The following is a 20034-nucleotide window of genomic DNA, read 5'->3' as shown; positions in this document are numbered from 1 at the left end:
AGAAGTCATAAACTCGCCACTTATATCATGATACTCGCTTCTAATGTAAATGTCCGGTTTTATCGCTTGGTTAACAACGTTATGAAAATACACCTGGTAAGCTACGATCTTACGATCTTTTTACGATATAAGGTTTATGTAGATTTACCGATAAATAATTCTTATTTCTCTTCAATTACAAAGTAATAATTACCTAAATTGATCAAAAGGAAGAGCTGGCGTTTATAAAGTCTGTTTGTGCAATTTTCGTATTAAAATTAAATTACGTTTGTAAATTTGATATTCATCCCGGAAAAGATAAAAAAAAATATTTAGTTTTCCCCCTCATGTGACCGCAGTTTTGGTAGTCATTTATTATCTTCATAATAATCATTTACTCAAAGAGGAAGATGAAATAATAATTTGATTGTCACAGCTTGCTGTTTGACTTTCTGTTTTTTTAAATAGTTCTTTGTTTTTTATTAATTATGCAAGGAACTGTTTGTAATTGAAATATATTTTTGTGGTGATTAGATTAATTAGTGAAGAATATAATTAATTAAAGAAATTACAACCTTTAATCTCAAAACATAACATTTAATTTTTAAAAAATTAAGAGGGTTAATTAAAGAAAGTCTTTGATCTCAGTATCAGAACAAGCTTAGATATATTATAAAATGGGATATTTAGTTTTCAATTTTCAGTTCAAATTATTATTCAATGTTACAACCATGTCAGATTTTTTATCCTGGGACCAAGATATTGATCTTGATCTTTTGTTAGGTGAATATACTGAGTATGATCCAGAACCCAGTGACAGTGATGAAGAATGTAACATTGCCAAAAAGAAAAAGTCTGAACCTGTACCAGATACATGTATTAAACCTTCCTACACTTGTCCTGTTTGCAAAAAGACTCTGAAAACAATTTCAGGCTTCCGTGGTCATGTCCAGAAACAACATGGACAGAATTTAAGAGCAACAGACCATCGCACACATGCAGATAGTAAACTACCTAGCACAGTCAATGACGCCTTAAATGAAAGTTCATTTGCTGAAATATTCCCTACAGCTTTGCAGTCCAGTTTGTCCAACATTGCTAATGATCCATTTACCTTCAATGACAGCATAACAGACATTTGCAAATTTGTGACCAATTCAGCAGTAGTGCAAGACATTTTGTTGAAATATTTTCAGCCGATATTTGTTGAAACTACAAGCAACATATCTTCCTCATGTGACAAAGAGCAAATGTTTCGCCGTTTACACATAAGTAGAGTTAAGCCAGAATTGACAAACACTTTTCATTCGCATTGTCCATCTCACTCATTGAACTATACCAACTTATTCCTACAGATGGTACATGAGGATATTGTTGGTGAAATTTTTAAAGTTCAGACAATGACAGCTGTTCAGAAATCTAAATCAAACCAGGAAAAGTTAACAGAAAATGACCAAAGCATTCTTTATTATATTGCTGGTTACACCATTCGTGCCCTACAGAAGAGATACACCAGGTACTCTACTAAGAAGTTGTCTGTCATAAACAAATTTACAGACAATTCTTCGGGTGTTAACTTTGTGAAACAATATGACAAGTGGTACAAGACACAAGACCGTGGTGGCCTTCAGAAACCATCAGATTCCCTGTTTTTATTAATCCGTGAATTAGAGACAATTATTCGCAAAACAGTTGAACCTTCATATAGTGCTACTTCGCTTCTTATTGATCCTTTAAAAGAAGCTATGATGGAAGGGTTCATGGTAAAACATTATTGTGACATTCTTATGCAAGGTGAAACTGCAGATATTGTGTCAGCTATAACTGAAGACATCATTCATTTGTTTTTAACCATTCGTGGCTTTGCTGTTACTCGCATAGAACGCAATAAACTGACCAAGAAAGCAAAATCTCAACCCTCATCCAGTCTAAGACAAGCCTTAAAGGAGAAATCTTTAAACTGTTGACACTGAAATTTAGTTTTGTTCTGTTCAAACATGAAATATAATTATTTAAACTGTTTCCACATGATCTTTATGTAACTGTTGTATGAACATGAATATTTAAAAAAAAAAGTGAAATGTGTACATGTCTTTTTTATTCATTGTCGTTCATAACACTGCTTTCCAACTACTACTGTCACTCTATAATATTTTACTTGACCTTTGAAAATGTGTTATTCACGCATAAAGGGGATATGAGGTCTAAGCATGTCAATATTAAAGACAGCAACCAAACAACAAAAGTAACTGAAAGAAAATTTAGCTGCAATCCAACTACAAAACTTATCTCATATGGCCTACACTAAACAGGAACAATATAAGGTCTTCAACAAATGAGGGACGAAATAAATTCATTTGTATCCACGACAACCATCAATATTCTGTCAATTTAAGATAACAAATACATGTAAGAACAATTGTGGTACTTGAACCTAGCACATCAGGAGCATAACAAAGAAATATGACAAATATAAATACAATTTTGGTGTCAGAACATTGAACTCGGGTTGATAGTTGTCTCATTGTCATTCATACCACTCTTAGTTATACATGTATATAATTGTCCCTTGGATTCTTGTCTCATTGGGAATCATGTATCGTTTCTTATGACGACCACAGCAAAACATGGGAACTCATGAACATGAATTGAACACTACTTAAGTATCAGGGACACATACAACTTTATGTACCTAAATTTATCCAGGATAGCTTTTAATAACAGAGATTAGTTCATATTAAATTTTAATTTTCACAAAACACAATGCACCATATCAAATTATAATTTAAGCATGCAATAAACATTGAACATAATTTCTACATGTGTACACATTCATAAAACAATGAAAAAATATTAAACAAATAAAGATTGGCGCTATAAAAAAAACATCATATATTACATGTTATACACAATTTATTTCACATATTTGTTGTCTCAAAAACTACATAACCTAATTACATTTTTAGACAAAAACATGTGAGAGAATCAACACTTCACTAATAAGCGTTTAAAAACAAAATTTGTGTATAATATTTTTTCATCTATATTTTGAAATTAACATCTATAATTTGGAAAAAATTAATTAAAGTAAACTACCTAGCACAGTCTGTGACGCCTTAAATGAAAGCATATTTTTTCCTGTATATTTTGAAATTAACATCGAAAAATAAGAAATAATTAATTTTAAAATGCATAAAGATCAAATGAAGATTTATGAATTAATTTTTACTGTAAATGCACAATATCAAATTATAATTCAAGCATGTGACAAACATTGAACATTTTCTAACTCACTCAATTTCTACACATTCATAAAACAATGAAATAAATATTGTACAAATATAGATCGACGCAAAAAAAAAACCATCATATAATACACGTTATACACAATTTATTTCACATATTTGTTGTCTCAAAAACTACAAAACCTAATTACATTTTTAGACAGAAACATGTGAGAGAAATAACACTTCACTGATAAGCATGTTTAAAAAAAAAATCTTGTGTTAAATATTTTTTCTGGTATATTTTGGAATTAACATTGAAACATTAGAAATAATTAATTATAAAATGCATAAAGATTTGTGAATTACTACACATGTATTTACTGTAATAAAACTCTTTCAAATGCAAGGACTCAACTGAAAATTCAAAACTTGGTCTATTTGTATAACTTTTTGGTAAACCCAAGTACTGAGAACAAAAAAATAAATATTTAAACTTGCACCCTTACAAATTTTTTCTCAATTTCATAAGCATCGACACATGCGACATGACCAATGGTTTACTAAGACTTTTTTTAGTTTATGTACTATAAAGGATACCAGCAGTCATACGTATACAATTGTACATACATGTATGTTCATGTACCATGTGTACAGTTCACCTTTCAAGTTTACATGAAAATGTTAACAAAATACCAAACACTCATATACTGCTATTAGATTTGCATAATAATACATTATTTGGAAATAAATACATATGACAAGTATACATGTAAATTAAACTTGTACAAAAAAACTTCTTGCATTACTAACATTAATATGTTCTACGCTTTGGTAGCGAAGTGTTATCAATCACAAAGTTCCTGTCTCTCTGGTTACTGACATTTCCTCGTTTGGGTGCCAAAGCTTGAGCTCCAACCGCTCTCATGGAGGTCATCATATGACGAACATCATTCACTGTAGGGTTGTTATTGTCCCCAACCCTGTGCCGGTAGTGTCCAAAATGTTGCTCCAAGGGATCTTGGTTAAAGTGATGTGTCAGGACAAACTTTGCGCCAGATTCTAAGAGAAATTTAACACAGTCTACAATTGAAAACACACTGATTTTAAAACCTGTCAATGTTTGATGACTCAATTGCATTCCTTTGAGTTGTTTCCTTGAAAAATTACCAGCTCTTTGCATCACTGATTGTTCCCAGGAATCAAAGTACTTAATAAAGTCTACTCTCAACCACTGTAATCTTTCATCATTGACTGTTGTATATGGTTCAAGGTCAGGATTTCTCTTATTTCTACCTTCATATAAATTTCTTACATTCAAGCAATCAAAAAATTTGTTCATAATTCTGATGAAATTAACTGTTTCGGTTACATTATCTCCATACATCATTTCAAGGGCATTCGCTACTGTGGAGCTCAAAACTTGTGCTGCAATGTTGACTTTCATGCAACCGTAGGTTGTCATGTCAAGGTGACTTCTTGTTAATTTTGGACACGGACTGTACAGTGATAGTTCACAATGGTCTTCAAACAATTTCAACAGATGCATCCATGAAATATCTTTCCCATCTTTCCACATTTTTCTGGTGTTTTTATGTGAATAAGAATTGCTGAAACAGTTTCTTGTTGTTTTCACAAGATGGGGAACATCTGAGATGAAATAAAGTTTTCTTTCGTCTTTAGCATAAGGATTGGTTGTGTAATGAATAAATTCATTCACCTGTCCATGAATGTTGAAGAACTTCCTATTTGCAGATGCGCCATCACAAGTCAGAAAAAGTACTTTAAGTTGAGCAATGTTGGTCTCTAAAATTCGAATAGCCTTCCAAATAATTGGATAAAGATAATCAGCAGTAATACTTGAGGTAGCAAAGCCTGCTAAAGGGAATTTTAAGTCTGTTGCAACACCTCTCACCATTAGCACAAGCATGTATTTGGCAATGTCTGCATCTGTTTCTGTAGAACTTGTATCTTTCATACTTCTTTCAAAGTTCATTATCTGGTTTCCGACCTTATCTAGATTGCAATATCCAATTAGTTCGCCACTATGTTTATCATATACCAAGTCTGATTTCACTTTAATTTCGTCGAAAAGAAGTCCTACATAATTCTTCCATGGATCAACTGTACTGTACATATCTCTTTTCGAAGCCTCATTTTTCAGTTCTTTCACTACATCTGGCAAAAACCCATTGTCACTTTTAGTGTAATGCGAATAATCGAATAATGTCCTTGAACTTGGAAGTGTGATGAAACCAGAATCTCTTAAAGCCTCGTAGGCAGCACTTGATTTGTGACGTAAGTACAGACACCATCTCAGTATCATTGGGTGCCATCGCATACCCTTCAATGACTTCACATTCGTGCTCTTTTGTTGTTCTTCCCAGAAAAGGCGTTGATATGAATTGGCATCAGGAAATGCTTTCATTATTTCAGTTGTACATGCCGCCATTGTATCTTGCATTTCAAGTGTCTGACAGAAGTCTAATGTTACACCTTTACTGCTAACCTCGCGTTGAAACTTACGTTGAGTTCTGTCAATTTCACTTTGTAGGGTTGTTATTCTGTTTTTCTGCTGATGAATTTTTGTAATTAGTTCAGTACGGGACATCTTGGTATGTCCTATAGTGCTGTGTAAATAGTTTGGTATGTTTTCCTTACTTTTTCTCTCTTTTTCTTCTCTTCTGTGTTTTCTACTTATCAGCACTCTTCTTAATGTTGTACAGGGTGAACATCTGTTTCCCTGCACAAGTAGTAAACAGGTCATGCTTCTTACAGTTGAGGAATAGGAAATGGTACCTTTCACTGCTTCAAAGTCGCCTTCTCGAAAACCTTGGCTACTTGCAGAACCTTCTGCACTCTCAACAGGTGTGCCCACTGGTATGAAAGCCATTAAATCTGCCTCGAAATTTCCTGTACACACAGAATAACTTTGTAATTTCATAAGTAATGTTTGGATGTGTTTAACACTGTCAAACACTCTTGGTAAACTGATCCATAGGTCATGGTCTTGGCTGAGCTGGATTCTGTGTACAAATACTTTGGCAAAAAAATCTCTATTTATCATCACATTTAATTTAACAGATGTTCTTTCAGCTGACGGATATAAGAGCATTATCTTGATTGAATCACTGGTTGTATCTAAAACATATGGTGAACTGATGCAACCACTCTGGACAACATCTTGCTTAAGTTTATCGAAAGGGTCTGTATATGATGATGTCACACATTCGGTTTCCTCTATCATGTCTATAGCTACTTCTTCTTGATAGGAGGTATGTTCTATGTCCTCTATAGGCTCAGCTGTGTACAAAGGAAAGTCAGGGTCAATCCTTTCTCCATGCACTTCTACTTCTTCTTTCAGACATTGTTGCACAATTTCCTCGTTTGGCATACTATAAGAATGGTCATTATGCAAGTCAGTAGATTGGACTTTTTTACGTTTTCTCTGTGAAGGAACATCCCTTCTTTTCCTTAACTTTGGCATTCTGCAAATTAATAAAAACAGAATTGTTAGTCTAATTTTCACAGCCAATTGGGAATATAGCATGTAAAGTTATGGTTAAAAAAGTTTATATTGATTTAATTTTTAAACCTAACTAATTTGCCTAATGAGGTTTCCCTTAGGTAGGGTGTTCTTTTTACATTTAGTCTGGAGCTACTTTCTAACTTATCAATGAAAATTGTGGAAAATCTTTAGTTGAGGTTTGTTTATCATGTTTATGGGTTAAATAATAGTTTTTCTTTCATTATTGAATATTTAAGGCTGTTAGATTTCTTGTTTGAATTATTTTACATTGTCAATTCAGGTCCTTTTACAGCTGACTATGCAGTATGGGTTTTGCTCATTATTGAACTGGGTTCACTACTGAATTTCAGTGCAATATTACATCCTTCTTTTATCCTGTACGACTATTCTTTATAATTTGGCACCCCATTGTTCCCAAGCATAACTTTGATCATTACTTATTATTTCAATTCTCAAATTTATTAACCCCATTCAGACCCTCTTTTGTAATAGGGGAAAACAAAGTTGGTAATACCCCTATATGTACAGCATAATACCATCTGTTGCTTAATTAATACACAGGTATTATTCAAAAGATACAAGGGAATCCTGATTACAGGTAAAGTGTCTTTGGCTTTGCTCATTGTTGAAGGCCGTACGGTTACCTAGACTTGTTAATGTTTGTGTCATTTTGGTCTTTTGTGGATAGTTGTCTCATTGCCAATAATACCACATCTTCTTTTTTATATTGTAACCTCAGTTCTATCAGGAGCAGAGCTATTTTTAAAAGGGGGTAACAACTTCAGTCACATGCCTTGATCAGTCCAAAAAAGGCAATGTCTATATAGAAATGACTCCTTTATTTATGAAGTAATACAAATGTATATATGCACAATGATATATTATACTAGAACACACCCGTGATATCGCGGGTCCGTGACTGAATTAAGGTATATAACTATGCGCAAGCCTAATTTTAGTATTAGTATTGTCATCTGATAAAGTCATGCCGATTATAAGATACACAGTTTTTCTCTGCTTTCAAATCTTTCTGTTTGAACCCGTCGAACTCTTACTGATTAAAATACTACAATAGGTGGCTATTTGACAATTTAGTAGTGTCAACCCTGTGATTATGACCCGTGTATATAGCATATTAACCCTGAATACACCGTTTGGTGGTGTGCCTGTCAGATGCGGAACGTACAGATTAGGTAATAGGTAACAGGTGAATATACTATTGGTATCGGTATCGGACTCGACCCAGAACTTCTTAATTATTGGCAATATTAATTACGTGGAAAACAAAAGGGCCTGGAGTGGTGTAATTTTCAATCTACACCTTTGTACTATATTAGTGATATATAAAGTTGAAATCTTTGTTTCGTCGTTTTCACGTGATGACGGCTGAAAAATTGGACTTCGTAATTTTAGTATTATAGATGAGTAACACGATAATTACATGTATGTGAGATTTGGGCTTTAGAATTAGAATTACTTCTGGTAGTCTTGTTTAAACTATATTATGATCAATACCTTGTATTGTCATATAGTGGTAATACAAAACTTTTAACGTTTTGCCATGTTCCATGGGTAATTGAAAAATTCATGAAATGACATACAATGCATGAATCCATGATGCAGTACTATATATATACATCCATACGGGATGACAATTATTTACTAACAATTTGACAAATAGCACATTTTAAAATTGTCTCATTGTCAAACACACACATACAGTACTTAGACCATATGTAGACCAGATTTAATGATTTCTTGGTGAACAGGGGGAAAATATTTCAGAAATTAAAGAAATGTCAAAGTACGAGTGATAAATCAAGTTTTAATATTGTCAAAACCTACTATTTTATGTTTACAAAGAAATTTATAATCAATCGCTTTTACTTTCATGACTTTTCAAGCTTCGCCTCAAAAATTTGCAAATTAAATATTTTTTAGAACAAGAAATGAAATTGGTGTGGCCTAATATTTAAGTATGAGTTCTATATACATGTACACCCAGAATATATAAAGAGTGTGTCCATCTTAAAATAATAGCCTAGTTGAGTACTAAATGCCCTTATTAGTATAGGGACAAAACTAAAAGGGGACCCAGTCGCCCATGGCTCCTAGATTTTGAGCTGGGCCCCTAAACTTTCAGGTAAATTTCAGTTGAATATATAGGAACTAATTATGAAATATCTGGTCTGGGCTCCGAGCTTGAAATTCCCAAGTTTAGTCCCTGATTCATATACTGGACTGAACACAAAAAAAACATTGACCATTGAATCATGAAAATAAACTCCACGTGTTAAGTAGTCAGAGTACTGTAGTGCATAATAGTAAGAAAGGACAATATTTACCTGGCTATTATCTACCAAAACTTTTCTATCTTCAGAGGGCTGTATACTAAAAATCTTGAAATATGAAACCTGAAATTAAAATATGCAATTACTTCATGTTCTTAATTGAAATGTAACAGAAAACAGTTTTTGTTTGAACCTGTCCTAAGTCAGAAATCTGATGTACAGTAGTTTGTTTATGTAATTGTGTTTCTCGTTTTTCATATAGATAAGACCATTGGTTTTCCTGTTTGAATGGTTTTGATACTTGTAATTTTGAGGCCCTTGATAGTTGTCCGGTGTGAGCCAAGGCTCGGTGTTGAAGGCCATACATTGACCTATAATGGTTCACTTTTATTAATTGTTTTCTGGATGGAGAGTGGTCTCATTGGCACTCACACCACATCTTCTTATATCTATTTATACAGGGTTCTTACTAAGGAATTTTGAAGGGACTCATAATTCAGACAACCTTTCATTTATTTGAGTGTTTTTCAGTTTGAATTCATGCAAAGTTACTACTGAGACTGCACTGTTTGGGAATAATTTTAAGTAATTTTTTTTCTCAAATTGGGATTCTTCTCCATGGGAAAAAGCCTTTATTCTCCCCTTATTTAAGGCAGACAATATCACTGACTGTTATAAATTAAGATTACATATTTGGCATGATTGTCTATATGCGATATGTAAATAAAAATAAATTTCCTGTCTGAACATAATATGAAAAAATACGGCGTGAAAAATACAAATAAATATCTATACAAATCCTTGAGAAAACGCATAAAAGTTAAAAAAAAAAAAAAGAAGCATAAAGCTTTAAACAAGAGGCTGTCACAACGACAGCAAATCGGATTTATTAGCATTTATTTGTGTACTGGCAATATCACAAGAACCATTACTGATGATTGGTGAAAGTGAAAATCGTCAATATCAAATTTGACCTCTATTTTGTCATCAGTATCAACATATTAAAATTTGAAAAGCTTAGATTGAATGGTTCGTGAGTAAATGCAACAACGTGAATGGAAACACCATTTTACTATCTTTCAAGAACCATAACTCCTGAAAGGTAAAAGTCAAAATCGTCATTATTGAACTTGACCACTGTTTTGTTATCAGTAACAACATATTAAAATTTGAAAAGCTTTGGTTGAATGGTTCATGAGAAAATGCACAGACACGACTGGAAACACCATTTTTTAATCTTTTATGAACCATAACTCCTGAAAGGTAAAATTCAAAATCGTCATTATTGAACTTGACCTCCATTTAGTCATCGGTAACAACATATTAAAATTTGGGAAGCTTTGGTAGAAAAGTTCATGTGTAAATGCACGGACAAGACTGGAAACGCCATTTTACGATATTTGAAGAACCATAACTACTGAACGGTAAAAGTCAAAATCATCATTATTGAACTTGACCTTCATTTAGTTGTCAGTAACAACATATCAAAATTTTAAAAGCATTGGTTGAACGGTTCATGAGTTAATGCACGGACAACATTTGATTGCCGCCCGCCCGCCGAGCATCCCCAAATCACTAACCGACATTTTTGTCATAAAAATCCGGTTAAAAAGCATAACAAATTTATTTAAAGTTAATTGAAATAATCCACTTTCAATATTGACAGTAGATGTACAATGCATGCGTTGTCCACCTCTAGTTAAAGATTAAATTGAAGTTCACATGAATACGGATTTAATGTGGTCGAATTATTTACTTGCTATGTCATTTAGCTTAATTTGACAAAATTGAACAATTTTGGCTGCCAAAAGTTAATTATTATTTTCCTTTTTCACTTTGATTATTGATCATGTTGATTGAACAAAAACAAATCATACTTTTGGTTTTTTATAAATCTCGTAGCTAGTGCTTCTTTACTACAGTCTTTTTTTTTTAACGACAGAGTCTACTAAAATTTAAATTTAAATCCGTATGAATTAATTCAATAGATATAGGAAGATGTAGGGTGAGTGCCAATGAGACAACTCTCCATCCAAATAACAATTTAAAAAGTAAACCATTATAGGTTAAAGTACGGCCTTCAACACGGAGCCTTTGCTCACACCGAACAACAAGCTATAAAGGGCCCCAAAATTACTAGTGTAAAACCATTCAAACGGGAAAACCAACGGTCAAGTATGCAAATAAAGAAACTCTTTTAATCATATTGAAACAATATTTATACCGAAAAGGTGTATGAAAAATTGAAAAATATACAAACATTGAAAATTATTCTATGAAATCAAAAACAAATATTTTTAATCCATAACAACTATGTTAAACCAGGGATGCGCCAGAAAGTAATCATCAACTCGTTGATTTTTTATATATATATATACAGGAAGAAGAAAAAAGCCTTGAGCGTCGACAATCTTCATCTACAGAATACTTCTCAACATCAATATGTTGAAGATTACAAGAAGGCACCAAAATATGTTCTTTTGCACTAGAATAACGCGTCTAAATCCTTAAAGGACCTTATAGCTACGGTTCCGCAACTACCATTTAGCCTGGCGTGGAGTCTCTCGGCTACAATGACGTCGCACGTCAGAATGCATAATGCATTTCGGGAAAAATACAAGATTGACATTTACTGAAGTATTCGGATCATGCGGATATAAACTGACAGACACACTATACGGTGAGATTAGTATTGTAATAGATATAAGAAGATGTGGTATGAGTGCCAATATGACAACTCTGCATCCAAGTCACAATTTATAAAAGTTGAATCTTGTCTACTTTCGTGTCAAGTCTTTCAACTTTGGCAAGGAAGATACCTAGTAATTGATGATAACTTCTTTTCAATTGACACGTCTTTGTTTCACAGACAAAGGCAAGGACAACACAAAAAGCAAGATACAAACATCTTGCTTAGGTAGGGATGAATGATTTGACAACATATTTTTACGTTTGGATGACCTTTTTTAACAAAAAATCGGGCGTTCCCATGTAAACCAACTGTGCCCCTCATCTTGTCAACTTATTCTCTTATTTATAAGATGCTGATTTCATACAGGAGCTTCTGTGAGTAAGAACCTATCGCAGTTTAAACCTATTCATTCCGCTACATTGATTGTGTCCTCTATCTAAATAAATCAAAGTTTGGTTATCATGTTAACCGTTTCCATCCAATAAAACAACAGATACAGATAAGTCACTTACTAGTATATCTAATCTTTCATCTAGAAATTGACAATGCATGAGGGTCGGTTGAGTACAAAACGTAACGACAAAAGGGAAGATTTCAGTTACCCAATTGCAAACTTTCCATTGCTATAGGTAGCGACAACCCAACAACGCCTGCATATGAAGTATAATTATCTTCCAGTTGATACGTACCATTATAGGGCTTGCGTTTCCAATCATGATTTCCTTGATAGAGGGATGCTGCTGAAAAGGAAGCTTTTAAACCAAGAGCTCCAAGTAGAGAAGTTGAAATCATCCCTTTGAAAAATTTACGAACTTTACCCAGAGTTTTATTTCATTTTGGTATAGCTCATCTTCCTCTTTTCTAAGTATATATTTCAGGCTATTTTGGTTATAGATTTATAGTCGAAATTCTGAATTAAAGTGGCAATTAAAAAAAACCCCATTTTAGCTAATCTTATGCAATTTTGTTAGTTTATCAATTCCGGTAAATTTATCGTAACAATACAAAAAGCAATGTTGATACACATGTAGAAACAACCGGATTAAAGATTTAAACGTACATAATTCAGTTTATTTGTATATAAAATAGTCGGTTTATTTATTCATTGTATCAAATACATAGACCATGAACTGCTTGTTTTCTATTCAAAATGCTCAGTTTAGCTTGAAAGTATTCGTTTGTACTAAATCGTAATAACTAGCGACACGGAGAACACTTTCATATAATAAGACGCTCTATTTCTTTTTATGTGTATTTTCTTTAAATTTGTTTTCCTTTTTCGGAGATTTCACATTATGTATGAATATTGTTTCATCAACTATGAAGGTAAGATAATGTAACTTATCGGTATAGTAAAACTATCTGAAGATTTTGTCCAGAAAACGAGTGATCATCACAGTGGCGGCCCCCCCTTTTTTTTAAAGCTTAAATCATTTGAAATGGGACATCTTATAACCACCTTAATCCTGGAAGGAGCCCCTTTTTATAAATAGCTAGATCCGCCCCTGCCTCACCTTATTCTTGTATATTTGCTACTAATGTCAATTTATATCTCGATCAAATTCGCGGAATGCTTTTTTTTGTCTGCTAATGAAATGGGAATATTTTTTTTTACACAAGGATTCTGTAAAAGCCAGGGCATCTATAGCTGCTGTTTTTATTTAAACTTCCTTCCAAAACCGTTTGCACTATTCTTTACTTACACAATGATTCTGTAAAAGCCTACAGTTGCTGTTTTTATTTAAACTTCTTTCCAAAACCGTTTTTTTACATAAACGTGGGAAATCTACTTGAAATTACTTGCTTAGTCACCGAAATGTAATTTAAAAAAAAAAGCAAAATTTCGTAAGAAGTAGATTTAGAACTGTCATATGTATGTTTTATTAATTAATATTCGGGATTATTTTACTCATAGTCACCTATCTTGTGATTCAAACACTTACAATCTGTTATACATTCTATCGACATTAACGTAAAATGGCTCTTTTCACATAAGTTTTTTGTCCTTATTTACTCTTAATCATGTAAAAAAGAAGATGTGGTATGATTGCCAATGAGACAACTATCCACAAAAGACCAATGACACAAACATTAACGACTATAGGTCACAGTACGACCTTTAACAATGAGCAAAGCCCATACCGCATAGTCAGCCTTATTCATGCATTTTTTGAAATCTTATCCTATTTAAATCAAACTCCAGTTAAGAGATTTGACATAAAAACCGAATATCTTAACATAAGACAAAAACTAAAAACAAGACGCAGAGATGTATATATATTGTTACAATTATATTTTGTCTTTCGATACAGATGTTCTCGGCTGCTGACGTGTACTTGAAACGATTGAAACAGAGACCACCTCCTCCGGGATTTGCACAACTATACAGTACCAAAGATTTAAATAATAGTGCATTTAAAAAAAACGACAGCACAACTAATGCAAACGGTAAAATTTGGACAAAAGATGAACAGATTCTTTTACAAGCTGTCAAAATGTCTGAAAACTGCCCGCCTGCGTCGCGACCGATGTCAGAGGCAACCAAAGGATTTTGGGAGCTACTTAATCGAAATTTCTCGGTGACTAGAAACCAACAAGTTAAAAACACATGTGATAATGACACAAATACAGATAAGGAAACTTTACATCATAATTCATCTAATAATTCAATAGACAATGGAAACATGTGTAAAAATACACATGCGGATACTGACAATATATCGATAAACAATCGAAGCATGTTTAAAAAAACACAGGCGGATACTAACAATTTTTCGATAAACAAGGGAAGTATGCGTAATCATTTGCCTGCAGAAACCGATAATTTATCGATAAACAGCAAAGCGTCGCAGACATGTGTGTCTTCGATCAGCATGGACAGGGAACAGTTTGGAAACGTAAAACTGGTACTACATGCGTACAATGACTTTGTAGGCGGAGAACATTGTGTTGTAAACGTTTTAGAGGATACAGAACAAAATAAGAATTTAGAATCTAATCTTATATGCATAGACAATACACATGATATCAGACTTATATTTCGCAACAAACCGCATAATGTATTATCAACACTGGAATTAGCCAGTTGTCGTTTGGATAATTTATCTATGAATGACTTAGAAGATAAACTGTCAAAGATGGCTTATGAATAAAAAATTAAACACAAAATGTTACTCAAACTTTGTTTGTTAAAGGTCTTATACGATGATCGATAACGGTTATGTACATATTAGTTCTCTTGATAATTTCTTTGTATTGTTGGATAGCTGTCTCAATGGCAATCATACCACAGCTCTTTGTGTCTTTATATTATATATTTTGATTTATTTGGTTTTGCCTATTTTGTTCTCTTATAATTGACATGTATACATTAGATGGACAATAGATACCCAACAACAATTGGTTATTTAAACTGTGTACCTGAGTGGACTATATTAAGGTATATTCAACTGTTTGTTAATTTTATCATCTTCTGCAGGGACGAAAAAAAGTTCACGGCAAAATCTAGTTAAGTAATGAATTTTCTAAATCATACAATGCATTTGAATTTTATTTATCTAGGGCCTGCTATGTCCTAAAACGTTTCCAGATGCACAGGTTTGCCTGTACTCATAGTAAATTTTGAGGTGAAAATACGGCAATTTTAGCAATAGGGTCCACATGAACCTCAACTTATACCCAAAGAGTATATGTATCTTTTCAAATCTTGCGTTTTGTCTAACATAATTCTCGGCATATTCCCGTATAATTCTAATTATATATATATATATATTTTTAATAAGGCAGACGCTAACAGGGGGTACAATTACAAATCAATTCATGCCTTTAGATTCACACACGCTAATTTGTTTAGAAATGCTCCTTGCATGGCTATTGCCAGCAAATAAAAGTGAACACATAGATTTTATGAGAAAAGTAATAACCATAAATACAAACTGAAGATTAAATTAAAATTTGTCAGACTCTGCAGCACGTGTCTTTCTTGAAATATATGTATGTGCTAGGTATTAAAGAAACCAGGCCTATCGATTTGCTTGAATTTTGATGAAGGGTTTTGTATAATTTGTATAAAGCCACGGAAAGTATGTATTATGGTCTAAGCTATATTAATGTTTTGGTCAAAATATTTTCTTTAATAGGTGGGGACACGCACAACAATATCCTGAACAAACCCTGTCAGTGGGACATACATCAAACTTGTTAACTAGACTCGACACACTTAGCTGATGTTCCTATGATAGATTATCAATCTAATGGTGTTAACTAGACTAGACACACTTAGCTGATGTTCCTATGATAGATTATCAATCTAATGGTGTTAACTAGACTCGACACACTTAGCTGATGTTCCTATGATAGATTATCAATCTAATGGTGTTAACTAGACTAGACACACTTAGCTGATGTTCCTATGATAGATTACCAATCTAATGGTGTTAACTAGACTCGACACACTTAGCTGATGTTCCTATGATAGATTATCAATCTAATGGTGTTAACTAGACTAGACACACTTAGCTGATGTTCCTATGATAGATTATCAATCTAATGGTGTTAACTAGACTCGACACACTTAGCTGATGTTCCTATGATAGATTATCAATCTAATGGTGTTAACTAGACTAGACACACTTAGCTGATGTTCCTATGATAGATTATCAATCTAATGGTGTTTATTGTAATTGCGGTTATATAACTAAAGGATGCATTTTTTTTCGGATAACAGAAAACAAATTGTTATTTTCAACCACAGAGCACATACCTTCTATATGTATTAGTACATCATTTGTACCTATTGATTACAATAACAAATATTGTTAAGTTTAAACCACAGAGCTCCCACCTTTGATATGTACATCATTTGTACCTGTTGATTACAATAACAAATATTGTTAAGTTTAAAACCACAGCACCCACCTTTGATATGTACATCATTTGTACCTGTTAATTACAATAGCAAATATTGTTAAGTTTAAACCACAGAGCTCCCACCTTTGATATGTACATCATTTGTACCTGTTAATTACAATAGCAAATATTGTTAAGTTTAAACCACAGAGCTCCCACCTTTGATATGTACATCATTTGTACCTGTTGATTACTGTCTGAAGATCAAACAAGATGATACAAGGTATAAACCACCTGAAGACATATATTTTACAATGCAATAATGGACAAAGTAATTATATTTTATTGCCTGAATAATAGATACATATTTGTTAATACATTTATACAGAAATAAAAATAAACATCCTGGATGTCTATCTCTATTGAAATATATACTCTGTGGCGATTGTGTATCATGGCAAACTTATGAATGGACCACATCTTAACATTCTAATATTACTCGGACATTTGATTTAGAAAGACATTGTTCAATTACGGGTAATATTTTGGGATTTATTTTCTTCGTGCATGTGTTTGAATTGAATGAAAACTAATATTTACGTATTTGTGTTTCGATCTCTGATGGATTTAAAAATCGCAAAGGATTTTTATTTATCGACAACCATTTTCATGTGGTCAGTTGTTGTCAGTTAGACCTTTTAAGTGAAGAACAGCAAGCTCTTGCTATATAAAAAAAAACAAATAAGGAGAGCATTGATTAATCGAAACAAGACACTCATTAACCCAAGGAGAAGGTTAATATTATGTGACAAATCACCTAGGATTACAAGTACATTAGCATACGTACATGTATGACATACACTTTCCTTCCACTTTACATTCAATCAACAGTGAATAATCAAAACTAAAAATCAATAGTTTGCTTTCGTTTGAATTAATTCGTTGGCAGTATGTAAAACTTCTTGCACAGCACCATGCGAGGGAGTTAAAGATAACAGCTTTAAAGGATCACCAAGGATAGGTTGTCTAGAGGCTGAATTGCCAATATGTCTCAAAACGGAGAAATACAATTGTCATATGCAAGTAGTGAAGATTTGTTAAGCAGTGTCATCAACGTTTACAGGGAACTAACTGCAGACAGGGTACACGATGAAGACTTATCAGATTTAACACCGAATCAAATCAGAGAGATTACTGATTCCAGTTTGGACTTTGCTGATATTGGAATGCCAATTGAGTATACGTTAAATCGGCGTCTACAAAACACAGAAGCACCTAGAATTACAGAGGAAAACATAATGTGCGAATTACATGGAGATTGTGAACTGACACATTTTTGCAGGAAATGTGAAGTTCCTGTTTGTCAATTATGTAGACCATCACTGAAACATAAAGGCCACAGAACAAAACGTATAGCAGTGGCAGTAGAGGAAAGGAAACAAGAGCTTAATGACAAGTATATAAAAATGGAACAAGATAAGATCAAAGCACTTCGTAGAAATCAGGTGTTTGTTGAAAACGAAAAATCAAATGTCAGAGCGTCTTGCGACGAGGTTGTAGCAAGGATTCGCCAAAGGTGTGCTTATATGAAAAGTGTCCTGGATACAATTGCAAATAATTTTGTTAAAGAGGTATATTACAAAAAGAAAAACTGCTTACAACAGTACACAAATATCCAGAAAGAAATTGAGAGAGAAATAAAAGAGGGTGATTGTGTTCTAAAACGCATGGTTCATCTATCTGAATCACCTAACGATCAACAGTTTTTAAAAGATTTCAAAGACCTTAAAGAAAAGCCAAATGTTGTTAGAAAAGTTCCAAGCGTATGGAAGGAATACGTCACGTTTGGTCATGGGCGTCTTTCAGTCGAAGAGTTAATTGACAAGTTTGGCTCGGTTAGTTTTGTACTGGCGACTGATGGAGGAGCTTTTACTTATGAAAGCAAACGACAACATGGACGACTTTCGTGTAGAACTAAAACATCCTTTAGATGTGAAAGAAAGAAGGTTGAAACTGATGATGACGACCAAGGAGGGTCCATCAACTCAATTGTCAAACACGGGAATAGTCTTTGGGTAAACTCCGGTCTCAATTCAAAAAGTATATCATTGGTTAATGAAAATGGAAAGACAACTAGGTCACTGCCTTTAGGGTTCAAAATAGAAGACATAACGTGTTCTAAAAACGGTGAGCTAATCATCTCTTCATTTCGAGACAAAGTGATAAGAAAAGTTTCTAATAACGGAGTTACAAGCGATCTATTCAATATACCTTACCATCCGAAAGGTATAACTACAACTAAAGATGGCGGTTATCTCGTGTGTATGTGTGAAAGCTATTCTACGTCTGTATGTGAAGACAGTCGTCGTCTTGTTGTAAAATACACGTCCGAGGGCGACGAGGAATGTGTTTATGAATATAACGGAGAAGAAAAGCTGTTTACACGACCGTTTAGAGTAACAGAGAATATAAATGGAGATATATGTGTAATTGATAAAACTGCCATGGGCAGTGGTCAAGTGATAATTTTAGACAGAACCGGACTTGTCAAAACGATATATAGTGGAGATAGACATCAAACAAACAACGGTCATATTAATAAAATTGTATCCAGATTTGCCCCCTCTGACATTGCATGTGACAAGAACGGCCGAATTTTTATTGTTGAATCTGACAATCATAAAGTGCACCTTTTGAATAAGACTGGAAGTTTAATTGGACATTTTTTAACGAATGAAAGTGACTTTTTCTGTCCACTTTGTATAGCTACCGATGAAAATAACCAGATCTGGATAGGAAATGAATATGGTGAAATAAAAATGTTTACGTGTGACTGGCAATGAAATAAATGCATGAATACGTATAGATTATTACATGGCATTTTTCATATCAGACCCTTTATCGGCCCAAGGTTATGATATCAGCCCAAGAGCCGCAGGCTCGAGGTCTAATATCATGAACGAGGGCCGATAAAGGGTCTGATATGAAAAATGACATGTAATTATCTTTTTATCATATGCTTCAGCAGAAGAAATACAGACAAGAACTATTAAAATTTAATTTTGTTTGCCTTTGCACTTTCAGATAACATTTACAGACAACCAAAAATAAATCTTAACTTTAATTGTTTTTATTGATATCACAATCATTTTATTTATCTTATCACAACAACTATCATGTTCTTCAATAATATTGTCACCTTATCTATGTCTTTCAAAACACTGATTAACTAAATTCATTTTTGCTCCTCAACCATTTTTCTGAAAAGTCTTATTACTTGCCGTTTTCAAACAAATTTCCGGAAATGCACGAAGTTGCATGTGATAAACGTCACGGAAATTAACGGAAAGGCATGTGATAACATTCCGGAAGCAGTTAATAAAGGTACCTTTATCAGCCCGCAAAGGAAATTCTTAGGAATCTGGTTAATAAACCTAGTAATCCTTTTATAGCCTTTTGATATTTTAAAAT

General features: G+C 33.3%; 4 protein-coding genes across 5 annotated transcripts; 3 read left to right on the top strand and 1 right to left on the bottom strand.

The window, feature by feature from the left end:
• Positions 1 to 62: 62 nt before the first annotated feature.
• Positions 63 to 2029, top strand: LOC134695858 (uncharacterized). Its single transcript, XM_063557309.1, has one exon. It carries the CDS (start codon positions 657 to 659, stop codon positions 1944 to 1946), a length of 1290 nt encoding a protein of 429 aa, XP_063413379.1. The 5' UTR covers positions 63 to 656; the 3' UTR covers positions 1947 to 2029.
• Positions 2030 to 3591: 1562 nt separating this feature from the next.
• LOC134695985 (uncharacterized) lies at positions 3592 to 9193 on the bottom strand. Its single transcript, XM_063557493.1, has 2 exons — positions 9078 to 9193; positions 3592 to 6691 (listed from the first exon to the last, which is right to left on the bottom strand). The coding sequence occupies exon 2, from the start codon at positions 6688 to 6690 to the stop codon at positions 4018 to 4020; it is 2673 nt and encodes an 890-aa protein (XP_063413563.1). The 5' UTR covers position 6691; positions 9078 to 9193; the 3' UTR covers positions 3592 to 4017.
• Positions 9194 to 11599: 2406 nt separating this feature from the next.
• On the top strand, positions 11600 to 14891 carry LOC134695765 (uncharacterized). 2 transcript variants are annotated; one of them, XM_063557177.1, is made up of 2 exons: positions 11600 to 11703; positions 14028 to 14891. In XM_063557177.1, exon 2 carries the CDS (start codon positions 14028 to 14030, stop codon positions 14865 to 14867), a length of 840 nt encoding a protein of 279 aa, XP_063413247.1. In that variant the 5' UTR covers positions 11600 to 11703; the 3' UTR covers positions 14868 to 14891. The 2 variants fall into 2 exon arrangements, with proteins under 2 accessions (XP_063413247.1, XP_063413246.1); XM_063557176.1 differs by lacking the exon at positions 11600 to 11703 and adding an exon at positions 12803 to 13041.
• Positions 14892 to 16811: 1920 nt separating this feature from the next.
• Positions 16812 to 19434, top strand: LOC134695927 (uncharacterized). The gene has a single exon (XM_063557419.1). It carries the CDS (start codon positions 17610 to 17612, stop codon positions 19404 to 19406), a length of 1797 nt encoding a protein of 598 aa, XP_063413489.1. The 5' UTR covers positions 16812 to 17609; the 3' UTR covers positions 19407 to 19434.
• Positions 19435 to 20034: the final 600 nt, after the last annotated feature.

Source organism: Mytilus trossulus, chromosome 14 (assembly GCF_036588685.1).
Source record: "Mytilus trossulus isolate FHL-02 chromosome 14, PNRI_Mtr1.1.1.hap1, whole genome shotgun sequence".
NCBI classification, from domain to species: domain Eukaryota; kingdom Metazoa; phylum Mollusca; class Bivalvia; order Mytilida; family Mytilidae; genus Mytilus; species Mytilus trossulus.
Note: the sequence above shows the minus strand (reverse complement) of the source record. Positions and strands in the feature narration are given on the sequence as shown.

Bases quoted from the DNA above. Each gene is read 5' to 3' on its own strand.
- LOC134695858 (XM_063557309.1), top strand. From the start codon at position 657: ATGGGATATTTAGTTTTCAATTTTCAGTTCAAATTATTATTCAATGTT.
- LOC134695765 (XM_063557176.1), top strand. From the start codon at position 13,015: ATGAATATTGTTTCATCAACTATGAAG. The intron at 13,042-14,027 runs GTAAGATAATGT...CTTTCGATACAG, and splicing joins TTGTTTCATCAACTATGAAG to ATGTTCTCGGCTGCTGACGT.
- LOC134695927 (XM_063557419.1), top strand. From the start codon at position 17,610: ATGTCTCAAAACGGAGAAATACAATTGTCATATGCAAGTAGTGAAGAT.
- LOC134695985 (XM_063557493.1), bottom strand. From the start codon at position 6,690: ATGCCAAAGTTAAGGAAAAGAAGGGATGTTCCTTCACAGAGAAAACGT.